This window comes from Ursus americanus, chromosome 11 (genome assembly GCF_024610735.1).
Source record: "Ursus americanus isolate L20-20 chromosome 11, mUrsAme1.1.p, whole genome shotgun sequence".
Lineage (NCBI taxonomy): Eukaryota > Metazoa > Chordata > Mammalia > Carnivora > Ursidae > Ursus > Ursus americanus.
In genome coordinates, this window is record NC_142137.1 from 63,605,211 (window position 1) to 63,619,459 (window position 14,249).

General features: G+C 41.8%; 1 protein-coding gene across 6 annotated transcripts in view; it reads right to left on the reverse strand.

Annotated features, from left to right (window-relative positions):
• Positions 1-479: 479 nt before the first annotated feature.
• IPCEF1 (interaction protein for cytohesin exchange factors 1) overlaps positions 480-14,249 on the reverse strand; it is a 169,967-nt gene continuing 156,197 nt past the window's right edge. For all 6 annotated transcript variants that reach the window (XM_045805391.2, XM_045805388.2, XM_045805392.2 and 3 more), the window contains 2 exons: positions 11,377-11,570; positions 480-2,469 (listed from right to left, as the gene is read on the reverse strand). In XM_045805391.2, the coding sequence (XP_045661347.2) occupies positions 2,263-2,469; positions 11,377-11,570 (401 nt within the window). In that variant the 3' untranslated portion in view covers positions 480-2,262. The remainder of the gene's footprint in view (positions 2,470-11,376; positions 11,571-14,249) is intronic.

The window sequence follows — 14,249 nt, forward strand, 5'->3', positions numbered from 1 at the left end:
GTATTCACAAGCCCTGGCCAATAGCTTCTGGAGGACCTCAATTTAAAAAGATTGTTTAGAAGTTTCTAGGTTGGTACTTCAAGCCAGGTCAAAGAAGGTGGAAGAAAACTTTGCCCAGCAATTACCTCCTCCCTTAGTACTTCTCCTTCCCTCAACATTTTCTCTACATTGTGAATCTTCAACAATGAACCCTCTATCACCTGCTAATTGTAGAAATAATCAATGGTAATTCCCAGAGGAAGGAGACGAAAGTACTGGCCTCTCAAAGCAGAAGTTTCGGGGTCCCATCTGAGGACTTCTCTCCAGCCCCAGGGCCAACAGTAAATTCACAGCAACCCCCCCCACCCCCACCGCTTCTGTATAGCCTGTGTCCTTCCCCACAACACATTCCACTAGGAACAGGTGCCCCTAAAGGTTGGTTAGGCCCTACTGCCTGACATGCCCTCTTATTTTACAGAAGCTTCTAGTACTCTGACTCGTTTCCTGTTTTTTTTTTCTTTTTCTTAACACTAACACTGTTTTCTTAACACTAAGACTGTTTTTGTTTACAAAGTATTAACACTTCTGAGTAAAGCTCGGGGGAAACCTTCAAGGACTCTTTCCATTTGGTCTGCAAATAAAATTCAGAGGGTTATTTCCACTTGAATGTCAAGCCACACATGACTCTCTGAAGCAAGGCCGCGTTGGGCTGACAATTTAAGCTAGGGGTAAGGGCAAAATGGGTTTTTGGTGGGTTGTGGTTATTCGTAGGATGAAAAATACTCATGGTGATTAATAAGGGACGATTTTCATATTACTTCTCTAATAAAATGAGTTCTCTTTAACAGCAGACCCCAAAATTTCTATTAGACCTTAGACTATGTTAGTTGTGTTTCATTTGGTTTAGGGTTTGTGGGCATAAATGGCATAAAGCTTAAAAAGTTTATTTACTAGAAGAAATAACCTAACTCCTTTTCTGGTGAAGAATTCTGAGCTCTCTGGGTTGAGAAAGAGAGGCAGAGAGAGAGAGAGAGAGAGAGAGAAGCCAGAAAATGAACAATTATAAATGCATGCCTCCACATTTATCCCACAAGATATCCTGAGCATTCCTCATACGTTATAGTGCAACATAATAACTCCAGTGAATCAACAGTATTCCTATTTTCTCAAGCAAAATGTATATACATGGAGACTATATATTGAGCAAAACATATAATTACTTTACCATCTTTTGAAACACTAGTAATTTGACCTTCTATAAATATACTTAAATAACAAACATATTATAGATAGCTATTCACATAGGACACAAAGTGACACAAACATACAAAAATAAAACAATCATATTGTAACTCTTTTGTTGTTTTTGTTGGGTTTTTTGGAGTAAAGATATCAAACCCATTCAGACACCAGAATTAGCTTGTCAATCTTGATCCTGGGGAAACGGGATGTAAATTGACACTGCGTGTAGGCACCACTCCCAGGGACAAAAGCAGCAAACATTCCTTGATGGACATATTTCTATCTCCTGCAGTGGTTTAGAAAAGCGAGGAGGGAGTGGAGTCTCTACGCGTAATGAGATAGATTTCTTTAGCTGTTCTGTGGAAAGGAAACTTTAATCAGATCCCCCAACCCCTGGGTCAAGTGTGGAAACACCAAGCTCTCCTTTGAGAGGGTGTTCAATAGGATCTGCCTCCCCCCTTGGGCTCTCCCACACACCAATCACCACGAAGCATTTCTCAGCTCGTGGAAAAGGCACAGCCATTCCAGACCAAAGGCAAGAAATCTGGGTTTCACAAAACCACATTTGTTCCCTTCCAGTTTCTGCTGTAAAACATGTTCCTCCACTCCAAGAAATGATTTGAGGAATTCCACTACCCAACCCGGGGGAATATGTACATTCTTCTTTTGGAAAACAGAACATCTCTATGAATAATTCTCCCTGGTAAAATGTGACCTTTGCCCATAGAACACCATGGTTCTCTTGAGAGCAAGGAACATAGACTTCTCACATCCCACTTAAAGCCTAGCGTAACCGAGAGCTCCGAGTAGGAACACGATGTTCGTTCAACTGGACTCAATCCCTCCAGCCTCGATGAAAGCACTCCAACCAGGACGAGGAGTCCTGCTGCCGTCCCAGTGGGTCTTCACCTCAGCTGCATCTTTGGAGAAGGAGGCAATGCTTGAGGAACTGGTTTCAGTTTTCCTTTGAAGGAAAGCCCTTGCAACCTCCCAAAGAGTCCCTTAGGGTAAGTTACCAGGGGAGAGAATGCTGGCTTGTTCTCAAATAGAATTTTCAACACGGGCAGAAGAAGGTGGTTTCTCGAGTCCCTCGGGGGTGTCTTCCTGGGCAGACGTGGGGGCCCGCTGCTGCTGGTAGATATCCTGGATCAGCAGGGTGTTCATCACCTTCCACTCCCTGTATTTCCTGGCTGTCAGCTTCGGATCATCCAGCAACTGGTTGATCATGGCCAGGTCATGTTCTTTACACTGGCCCCGTGGGGGGAAAAAAAAGGGCGGGGGGAGGGGGTGAGATATGGTGAGTATCTTAATTTTAATAAACCCTCTTCAGCCCTTTTACAAATACCCAGATACATTCATCAGAAAATTATCCAAGTGTTTTTACACATGAATATTCTAATCCCTAACCAAGCCTAGGGGCTATGGCAGGATATCCATTTGCATGTATTTGCCAAAAAGAAGTGAAGTATCCTATGCAAAGGCTGGTGGAAGAACTAGCCATATAGACGCATCTTCCTGTTGGCTCCTCCCCGATCAATCCTTATTCCACACCTCAGTAATATTTCTATTTCAGAGTGAGCCTTATTCCTTCTGAAACATAATTGTATCGTTATTTCATCGACCACCCAACTCCGCTAACCAAAATTGGGACATAGTACTTTCCCTCAGACATCAGATAACACAAAATATATTTTTATTTTTATTACATTATCTTTTTAAATAACTCACACACATGTATTTAATTAATATATACCAAATAAATATATAGGCTACCTTTTTATTCAAAGAAAAGACTACTAACTTGCCATCAAAACAGTATGTGTCCCAATAATGCTAATAGAGCAAACAAATCTATTCATACTCGTGTGCCCTGCTCCTCCACAGCCAATGCCACGTATTTCTGAAATGTCTGGCTTAGGTTAGGGGAATGTTCTGTAGTCAAGGAATGGGCTAAAAATGAGGTGTAACAGCTTCTACATTCAAAAAAGGTCAGTCCTGACAATTTTACCTCAAATCTATTCTTGTTTGCTCCATCCCTCTGACTGTAATCCTAACTTGGGGTACTACGTACAGCTCATTACACTTGATGTGTCCCTGCCTCCAGTCCTCACTTTAAATCTGCCCTCTGCACTGCAGTGCAGGGCGTCACCTAATATGCCGAGTCCTCGTAATGGCTCCCCTTCATGTCCAAGGTTCTATGGACTTGAGCTCCACCTGCTGACCCCACTTCCTTCTCACTTCCTGCTCGAACAGTGGTGGTGTGCATTTTCCCCCACATAACATCAGTTCACGCTCCATGATACTATGCCACATGGAGGACCTTCCATTTCTTTCTTCTGGGGAACTCTACCTCCTAGAGTTGCTTTCCCATGGAACACTTGCCCATCTTTCTTTACCAGATTTTACTCTACTTCGTAATTCTACACCCACTTCAGGCATCATGTTCTCTAGAAAACCTCGGAACCCCTAAATTGGATTGAGAAGCGATTTTTATGCTCTCATGCCTTCGAATGCTTAGAACGTACCATGTTATCCTTCGATGTTCACAGATCTGTCGTGCACCCTATTCTAAAGCTTCTTAAGGAAAGTGACAGAAAACGTTTTATTTGTCCCTGCATTCCTTGCACCTAACACGATGCCAAGTGTCAGGGAGACATTCAGTACATCTGTATTATTGAACCAGTCTTTCAGTCTATCCCCAGACCAGCATGTGTGTAGCTGAAAATTCACGACCAGGCTCACTGGATGCAGTTCAGATTCATGACTACTGCCATTAAGTGGCTTCTACTACTATCCAGTCATCATATCTTCCCACCCCTTTTCTCTCCCAATCTCCCAAATTACCATTTCAAAACTTTTCATCTCTACTCAAACCTCCTTCCCCATCCTCCCTTAGAGCTGAGGACCTTGCTTTTTTTTTTTTTTTTTTTTTGAGGAAATGGAAACTATCAGAAGAACACTTCGCCCAAGTTCCTATTGCCTGCTACCTTCATCAACACAGGTATATCCCGCCTTCCTTCCTGTTCTTTTGGATGAAATCTCTGTGCTCCCCGCAAAGGCCAATCTCTCCATCTGTGCATTATCACCCACTCTCTCATACTCAAGAAATTCACTCCCGCAATTCTCCCTTCTTTCCTGTGAAAAATTTAATTTCCAATCTCCTCTTGATCATTATACGGGCTGTCACCTCTCCCATCTTTGAAGCTCTCTCTCAACTCCACATCTCTGCTCCAGGGAATGCTCCACTTTTCTCCTTGTCTCCGTGTCCCTCCTCCCCACCCCCCGCCACCATGCCCATTCTCTCATAGACCCACACCCACCAGGATTCAACCGAAACTGCTCTTGTTAGGACCATCAATGGCTTCCATGTTGCTAAATCCAATAACTATTTATCTGCAACTTACTTATCAACAACACCTAAAACTGTTGCCTACTCCTTCTGGAACACTTTCATCATGTCATTTTTATGACACAGTTGCTTGATTTTTCTCATCCTAAAACGGCCACTTCTTCTTTTTTTTTTTTAATGATTTTTTATTATATTATGTTAGTCACCATACAGTACATCCCCGGTTTCCGATGTAAGGCTCGATGATTCATTAGTTGTGTATAACACCCAGTGCACCATGCAATACGTGCCCTCCTTACTACCCATCACCAGCCTGTCCCATTCCCCCACCCCCCTCCCCTCTGAGGCCCTCAGTTTGTTTCTCATATGGACTACGGCCAGTTATTCTTAATCTCCTTTGTTGATTCCTCGTTCTGGCCCAATCTCTTAACATTGGAGAGCTCCAGAACCCAGCCTTTAGCCTCTTCTCTCCGCTATGTGTATCCGTGTTCTTGCTACTCTCATGTAACCTCATGTCCCCCAATCTCCCGATATACAAAGGGTCACAAATGCATCCTGCAAACCTTACCTCTCCCCTGAACGTCATACTTGTTTGTCTAACCTTCCTCTTCAGCAGCTCCACCTGGACACATACTAAGCATCTCAAATATAACATGTCCAAAAACTAAGCTCCTATTGGGGCGCCTGGGCGGTTCAGTCAGTTAAGCTCCCGACTCTTGGTTTTGGCTCAGGTCATGATCTCAGGGTTGTCGGATCAAGCCCCACATGGGGTTCCCTGCTCAGTGCAGGGTCTGCTCCAGATTCTCTCTCCCTCTCCCACCCTGTCTGCCCCACCCTCACATGCTCTGGTGTTCTCTTTCTCTCTCTCAAATAAATAAATAAAATCTTCAAAACTAAGCTCCTATTATTCTCTACATGCCCTATTATTCTCTACATGATCACCCACCCCAACTTCCAATACACGCTGAAACTTGTTCCTATCATGGCCTTTTGCAAAGCATTTAATGACAACTCCACCTTTCCAAAGTAGCTCAGGCCAAATACTGCAGTCGTCCTGCTCTCACTGCCAATCCTGAGTTCTACCCTCAAACTATGTCAAACTACGGCACACTTCCGTTCAGAACCTTCCAAGGCTTCCTATCTCACTGGGTAGAAGCTAAAGTATTAGCAATGACAATAAAGCACCATAAGTTATAATCCCTCATTACCCTTCTGACCCACTGTGGTCTCCCCAGGCCCCATTCTCCTGCAACACTCCAGCCACAGGACCTCCTTGCTCTTCCTTAAGCCTACTAGGCACATTCCCACCCCAAGGCAGTTGCATTTTTGTTCTTTCTACTGTAACATTCTGCCTCAGATAGCCTTGACCCACTCCCTTTCCTTTCCCAGATTTTACTCAAGTTCTACCTTTCGAAGAGCCTTTTCATGCCTATTCTAATTAAAAATCAATCCATCAGCATTCCTCATCCTTCTATTCTCTATCAAATCTATCATCACTTAGCAGACTATAAAATGTATTTAGTTAGTTAGTTAGTTAGTTAGTTAGTTAGTTAGTTAGTTGTTAGTTCATTTCTTCTTGTACCTAAACGTAAGCTTCTTAACGGCAGGCATTTTTGTCTGATATGCCCACTGCTATTATCCCCAAGTGCATAAAAGAATGATTCACACATGCTAGACATTCACTAAATACTTGCTGGAAAAAATGAATATATGAAATAAAATGTGAATGAATAATTATCCATTTGTTTTTAAATCTCTTTTATATCATGAACCCTATTTAAAGCCTGAAGAAATCCTTTCCGTAAACAAAACAAAAAAAGGTTTATATGTATGTGTGTTTTATATACATATTATTTATTATATATGTCATATTTGTTTATATATAAATATATAGATAGATATTTATATCTACATATTTGCATACAGTCTTAGGGATTCTAGAATTGGTAGCATTTATTCTACCCAAATGAGGGGTCTGGTCTTCGATGATCGCAAACACTGGCACAAAAAAAATGTATTATTTGTTGTTTACAATTAGCTTTAACTTGTGTTTTACTTGAAGCATTTTATTACATTTTCTTTTCTTTTTTCCTACTTATTTTACTTTTTTTTTTACTACCTATATAATAATCTGAGTGGTAGGATTTACGATTTTGAATTAAGAGAGCAAGAATGTGATGATAGATGGAGGTTAAAATATATATTTGGATTCCAGGAAGGAAAGAAAAATTGTGTAGTGAGAAAGTAACCAAAGAGTGATAACAAGCAGGTTGACCAAGAACCAGAAGCAGAGGGAAGACTGGTTAAGTAAGTGGGTAACTAGAAAGATTGCTTGTAGAAAATCAAGCAAGGCCAAGAGAATTTTCTTTCTTCCCTCTGAGTTCTCAACATCTGCACTTCAAATAATAATCTTTCCCCTCACAATAAGCTTTCATCCTTTGATATCACCATAGTGCTATTCATATGAAGTTGTTTAAGGAGTTTTGCTTTGTTCTTAAGAAATTTTGACATCTGGGGTGAAATAGGTTATGTGGATAAAGAGTGTGCTTCTCATGACGAGTACTGAGTCACGTATGGAAGCGCTGGGTCCCTTTATTGTTCATGTGAAACTAATATAACACTGTATGTTAACTGTACTGGAATGGAAATAAAACACTTAATAAAAATTATTAAAGGGGCACCTGGGTAGCTCAGTTGAGTCATGATCTCAGGGTCCCGGGATGGAGCCCTGCATTGGACTCCCTGCTCAGGGGGCAGTCTGTTTCTCCCTCTCCCTCTGCCCCACTCCCCACCCCCCAGTTGTGCTTTCTGCTCGCTCTCTCTCTCTCTCTCAAATAAATAAATAAAATATTTTTTAAAAATTATTAAAAACTATAACTTATTCCACAAAAAAAATTGTTGACATTTGCTTCAGAATTTTATTGAAAGAATTAAATAAGATCTTTGCAAATTAACAAAATTTAAAGAACTGATTTTCTTAAGGCAAAATGAGTTAACCGCCCCTATAAATCTGATCAAAGGTTTTAGGAAAAGGTCTCTTCAACTTTGGGCTAACATTTCTCATATGGTCTTCAGCTCTAAATAGTTCAAATTTCTTACCATCTAGCTCAAGTTTGTGTTAAGTTCTTTTATGGATAAAAGGAATAACTGTAGATAAGACTAGAGAGGAAGGAAATTAATGAGACAACAGAAGGCTCTGTAGTGCTTCCCAGCACGGCACCCCAGTCAGCAGCACGGCGCGCTGGCCCTGCCTCCCCCTGTGGTAGAGCGGGCTCACCAGATGCTTTGAACTACATTTACAACAGCCTCCTTGCCTTCTGGTAGGCAGGGTTTGGCAGGCCTTCCAGAAAATACCATGAGAGAGACAATGCTCTACTTTCCTTTCTCACTCCCAACAGTCAGTACATGACTTGACTCACGACGCAAGCATTGGAAACGTGTTCTACCACAGAAGCTGGGGAAGGAGGCTCGTTCCTCTTTTGACACAGACCAGAATAACCCTGAGAACAAGTTTCAGTTGGCTCCATTACTTATTCATTTTATTGTTCTTAAAAAATGTACCTATTTATTAGAGAGAGAGTTGTGAGAGGCGCCCAAGCAGGGGGAGCAGCAGGCAGAGGGAGAAGCAGGCTCCCTGCTGAGCAAGGAGCCCGATATGGGGCTCAAGGCCAGGACCCTGGGATCATGATCTGAGCTAAAGGTCAACACTTAACCAACTAAGCCACCCGGGCACACCTAATTATTCATTTAAAAAAAAAAAAGACAGGCTTAGCCAAAAGTCAATGGATATCAAATTACCAGAAATTCCTAAAGATCGACATTTAGGGTATGACATGATGGTTTGCTCAACTCCCTAAAAGAATTTCCGTAAAGAGAATTTGTTCCAATACAATCCCAGTGTAGGGATTTTTCTTTATTTATGAAATGTGCCTATCACGAATATAAACCTTATTGTTAAAACAGTGTCATTGTTTCTGCATGAAACTATGTTGTCTTTCCTTGTTCATACTGCAGTTTTGAAGTAGTTTTTTAAATAAACATTTATATCGCAATATAATATACGTAGACAAAAAGGCACATATAAAAAGGTTTGTGCTTGATGAATTACAATGAAACGGACACATCTGTGTAACCGCACTGAGGTTAGAGGGGACCCTTACCCAGCCTCTCAGAAGCTACACTATGGCCCCTCCCAGGAATCTCTTGTCTCCTCCTCAAAGGCAACCACTATCCTGACTGCTCGGAATTTTAAAGGTAATTATCATGAAATTTGATTCAATTACAGATAGTTAAAATAATTCTTATAGCCTTTTGACATGAATAAACAAACATACCAAATTATCTTTCTCCAGTGAATAGGCTGATGTGCTTTTTTCTCTCCAAGAAGGCCAGTTTCCACATCAGTGTGTCTTCCTACCTCGTGATGAGGTTCACAGGACCCTCTAACATGAATTGTGCTTCACCAGCCCCAGCATTACACTCTTGTGAGGTCTAAGGGATCTGTGGAAAGGGCTTCTCTCCAGGAATGCACAGAGACAGATGTGAAGATCTGACAGATCTTCAGATGGGTGTGGTCAACAGCCCCCAATGCTCCCTGCTCCCCAGCATTCCCACCCTTATGAATTCCCCTCCTTGAACGTGGGCTGACCCAGTGTCTTGCTCCTCATGCATAGAACACTGTCATTGTAATGTGGTGTCCCTGCTGAGACACATCTGATCCATCTTGCTCACTTACTGTTGCTCTCTTACTCACCCTGAGGAAAGCCAGCTTCCATTGGAGAAGCTACCGTATTTCCACAGGGCAAGGAACTGGGTGAACAACTGGAACCTCAGTCCAACAACCTGCAAGGAACTTAATTCTGCCAACCAGCACACGGCAGAGCCTGGAAGCTCACCTTCCAGGTGGAGGAATGAATGGGGCCCCAGTGGATGCCAGGATTGCAGCGTGTGGGACACCTGGACAAGCACCCAACCAAGCCACATGGGGAGATTTCTGACTCACAGAAAAAGTGAACTAACAAGTGGTCATTATTTGTAGTTGCTAACTTTGGGGGTATTCTGTTACCTCACAATAGATAACTAATACACGGAGAGAAAAGCAAAAGGCTGCTGAATTCACAAATTCCATGGCCACAGTGCACGGAGAGCAGGAGGTCACAGAGAACCAAAATTCTTTGTACAAACCTGGCCTCCCAGTGGCCAGGTCAGGGCATGGTCCTGTGACAGTCTAGAGTTTTGAGTCGCTATTCTGTGGAAAGCTAAAACCATAGTCTTTCTCCTTCTAGAAATGGCCTGAACTGACCATCCTTCCTTAGCCTGTTTCTTGTTTCTCCCAACATGGGCTGCAATGGATCCTCCCCTGACACACATCTGTCTAGGCCAGGTCCTCCTCCATGAAAGTCCTTCCTTCTCACCCTGATATTCTTCATCTCCTACTCATGGGTCAGTTGTCAGCACCTCCATGACTTTGTCCCCAGTGGCCTCAGATAGGCAGCCACGTCCCCCCCCCAGGCTACCGAAGCACCCACACTTGTATCAGCCACACCTCTCAACACACTGCATTCTGTTTTCCTCTCTGTTTCCACCATCTGGTGGGGTGCACTCAATGCTCCCAGTGCCCAAGAACAGAGTCTGGGACATAGTAAGATTCAGAAAATATTTGTCTAATGAAAAATGTATTCACTCACACTGGTTATCCCAAATAAGACAGTAAAATCCCAACATACTATGGTATATTACATAGAGTGACCAAACGTATTTATCAACTTCATACATATCGTGGAATATAATATATTTGGCTTTGATAGGAGTGCTACAATGTCTTTCATCATTAAATAAAGGAGAATTTCTCTACATTTGGGTTTTCTTTGTGTAATTAAAATACTCCTCTGCCTTTTCTTTTTCAGCCTCATTTTTGCAGCCTTTTGGGGTGCTTAGCTATTCTACCGACTAACAAGGACATCTAAGAGTCACTCGGCCATTTCTTTGTAGCCTTGTCCTTTGATTGCTGGTATTTCTTCCTGGAAGGAGACTCAAATTCTTGATGCAAAAGGACATATACAAATCAAAATTATACTGCAGAATCTATCAAGGCTTTTTAGAATCTATAAATCTTCTGCTAATTTGGGACTATTTTACAAAGTATCCTGGCCTCCTCCTGTTCATGTTATAATCTACATGTGAAAGCAAGATGCTTTTGTTTTGAAGAACCATTTTAGTTCAGGAGGCGCTGAAAATAGCCTCAGTACATTTTGTACCCAGTCCCCCATTCCCATTGTGAAAACATCTGCTGGCCTATCTACTGTATATTTCCCATTGCCCATCTCTCATGGTGTTTCCTGGCTCCAGAGCCAAGGGCTGAGAATCACGAAGTCTTGGCTCTATCTGAAATCTACAGATTTTCTTCTGGATGTAGTTAAGAGAAGACTGGCCCTATCTTTAATGAATCAGGTGAAATTCCAAGATCTTATTTAATATTACTGTTTATTCTCACAAGCTGACTATCTTAAGCCCCCATTTACATTTATGGTGGTAGGTAAAGGGTCTGGGAGTTTAGCATTTGAACTTTTATACCAAAGTGAATGTAAAAATCAAGGCCTGTTGTAGGTAAGTGAAATGGGTGCTATTGTGTGAATGTTCTAGTGCTTTAAGGATGTCAAAGGTCATCTGACCCTACAGATGATTGCATTTGCTTTTACTGCCCTCCCCTCCATCCATACAAACACGCTGGTGAGCCTGAATCTCTCTGCAGAACCAGCCTTGCCCCCCGTTCACAGAGTTCATCCACAATCTGAATTTTTTTTTACCTTCAATGTGCTATTCAAGGTTCGGATTTTGTGAAGTTTCTCATTTATGGATGGATTCTTACATCGCTTAACAAAGGACTTCCTCAACTCCTTTTTGGTTGAAGGTCGACGGTCCCCAAGAGGAGAGAGACTAGCTTGTTCTAACGATTTGTAGAGTTTCTCCATTTCATCATCTTCAGACAATTTTGTTTCTTCTATTAAAATAAAAAAAAAAGCAATTACAATAAACCCAGTTAAAATCAAGGTGAGAACATCAGATGCTGTGATCCTAACACAAGGCTCTGCTGACCCCTTGATCTCACACTTCTGACTTCCAGAACTGTGAGACAATAAATTTTTGTTGTTGAAGCCACTCAGTTTATGGTACTTTGTTAGGACAGGGCCATGTTCTCTTTGAAAGCACTAGGGAAGCATCTGTTCCAGGCCTCTCTCCCAGATTTTGGTAGTTCCTTGGCTTGTGGCAGCAAAACTCCAGTCTTCATGGGGTGTCTTCCTTGTGTGTGTGTCCTTGTGTCCAAATTTCCCTCTTTTGTAAGAATACCAGTTGTATTGGATTAGAGGATCCCTCTCCTGACATCTCTTAACTAATTACATCTGCAACAACCTCATTTTTAATAAGGTCACATTCTAAGGTACTTCCGAACTAGGATTTCAACATGAGGATTTTGGAAGGACACAATTGAACCCATAATAGTCCACCATCTAACTCCCTCCAAATTCACATCCTTCTCACATGTAAAATGCATTCACCCCATCCCAACATCTCCAAGAGTCTTAACCCATTGCAACATCAATTCTAAATCCAAAATCTAATCCAAATATCATCTAAATGTGGTATTGGTGAGAAACCGAGCATGATTCATCCTATGGCAAAATTCCTCTCCATCTGTGAACCTGTGAAACAAGTTATCTGCTTCTAAAACACAGTGGTGGGGCAAGCAAACCCTAAGCAAACTAATATATAACCTAAAGCTTGAGAACCATTTCCCCTGATGAGTTTTTAATGTCCTTCTTAGAACTACCCTTTGAGAAAAGGAATCCCCATGTGATCTTTGTGGCTTTGAGCAAATAATGATCATTCTTCATGCTGCCACACACTTCCACCCCCACTTCTTAACCACAACCTCTAGCCTCAGCCCAAATGCTTCCAGTGAAGTGACATCACATACGATCCAGGGGGGACCACATGAACTAGGCGAAGCTAATGGCTGTTCCACCCTACTGGCCACACTCATTGATTCAGGGATCAGCATGTATCTCAGGTCAGGCCAACTGGACCCAGGAAGACTCAGTTCTGAGACTTTGGTTGGGGTATCAGAGAATCAATCTCTCTTTTTTTCTAAACATGTAATGATGTGAGCTAGAAGCTTTCAGGGATCACCCCAAGAATCATAAGAATGGAGCCAATCTACAGGACATGGCTGAAACATGGATCTTGGTGATTCTTTTGGAGCTCTTGCAGCTAATGGGAGCCAAAATGTTGCCTTTGTCAAACTACTATCAGTGCAGTTTTCAGTCACATACAACTGAAAGGATCCCAAAAGATATAGGTTACCCAAAGAAAAATCTTCATCTCTTGATATCACTTTAATATCCCACTAAGAGCTTTGGTCCTTTATTCCTTCATTCCCTGAAAATAATTTTAAGAAAGATGCATAGTGAGATTTCTTTTTCTACCATGTATTTTTTAGTGTCTATGTGTCTCAAGTCTTATGCTGAGAATAAGCTTGATAGAGGGCCATCTAAAAAATATGGCATTAAGAAGAACTGAGAAAAGGGGCCTCACCAAAGAGGCCTCATACCATATTAATATAAGAGCTTCAAAATCAAGCAAACTTGACTTACTTTACAGTTTACACTTGTAAGAATAGAAATCATTAAACGATAATTAAATTTTCCTCATCTACTGCCAGAAAGCTGGCACAGGTGTTCCCAATATTTTTTCATAAAATAGAGGGCAAAGATGTTGAACTAACTTTACGACTAACTTAAAGTATTAATCAGTAAACCCCTACCAAAGCAGACCCCAAAAAGGGGGAGATATTTAAAACTGCATTTGAACACAATTAGACTTTTGGCTCAGACTGTGTACACACACCAAAAGTGAGTTTTTCTCAATAAGCACATGAAAAGGTGCTCAACATCATTAGTCATTAGATAAATACAAATCAAAACCACAATGAAATACTACTTTGCACCCACCAGGATGGCTAAAATTACAAAGACAGACAATAATAAGTGGAGACAAAGACATGGAGAAAGTGGAACCCTTATACATTACTGGTGAGAATGCAAAATGGAGCTGTTAAAAATATCAGAAATTATCTTTCTCCCCCATACACATTCCTTTCCCTGACTTAAATTTGGGGGCATTAATTACGAGAATATGGGGATGTGTGTGTGTGCGCACACGTGGTATCTGTGTGTAGTGCATGTGTGGTGTGTGTGGTATGTATGTGTGTATGTGGTGTGGTGTGTGTGGTGTGAGTGCATGTGGTATGCATGTGTGGAGTGTGTGTGTGTGGTATGTATGTGTGTATGTGGTGTGGTGTGTGTGGTGTGAGTGCATGTGGTATGCATGTGTGGAGTGTGTGTGTGTGGTATGTATGTGTGTATGTGGTGTGGTGTGTGTGGTGTGAGTGCATGTGGTATGCATGTGTGGAGTGTGTGTGTGTGGTATGTATGTGTGTATGTGGTGTGGTGTGTGTGGTGTGAGTGCATGTGGTATGCATGTGTGGAGTGTGTGTGTGTGGTATGTATGTGTACTGTGTGGGCATGTGTGGGCATGTGTTTCATGTGCAACTTGATCTTCCAGTCTCCCAAGAAAAAGTGGAACTTTAAAATTAACACGCAGGTAAAGTGGACCTGTTGGG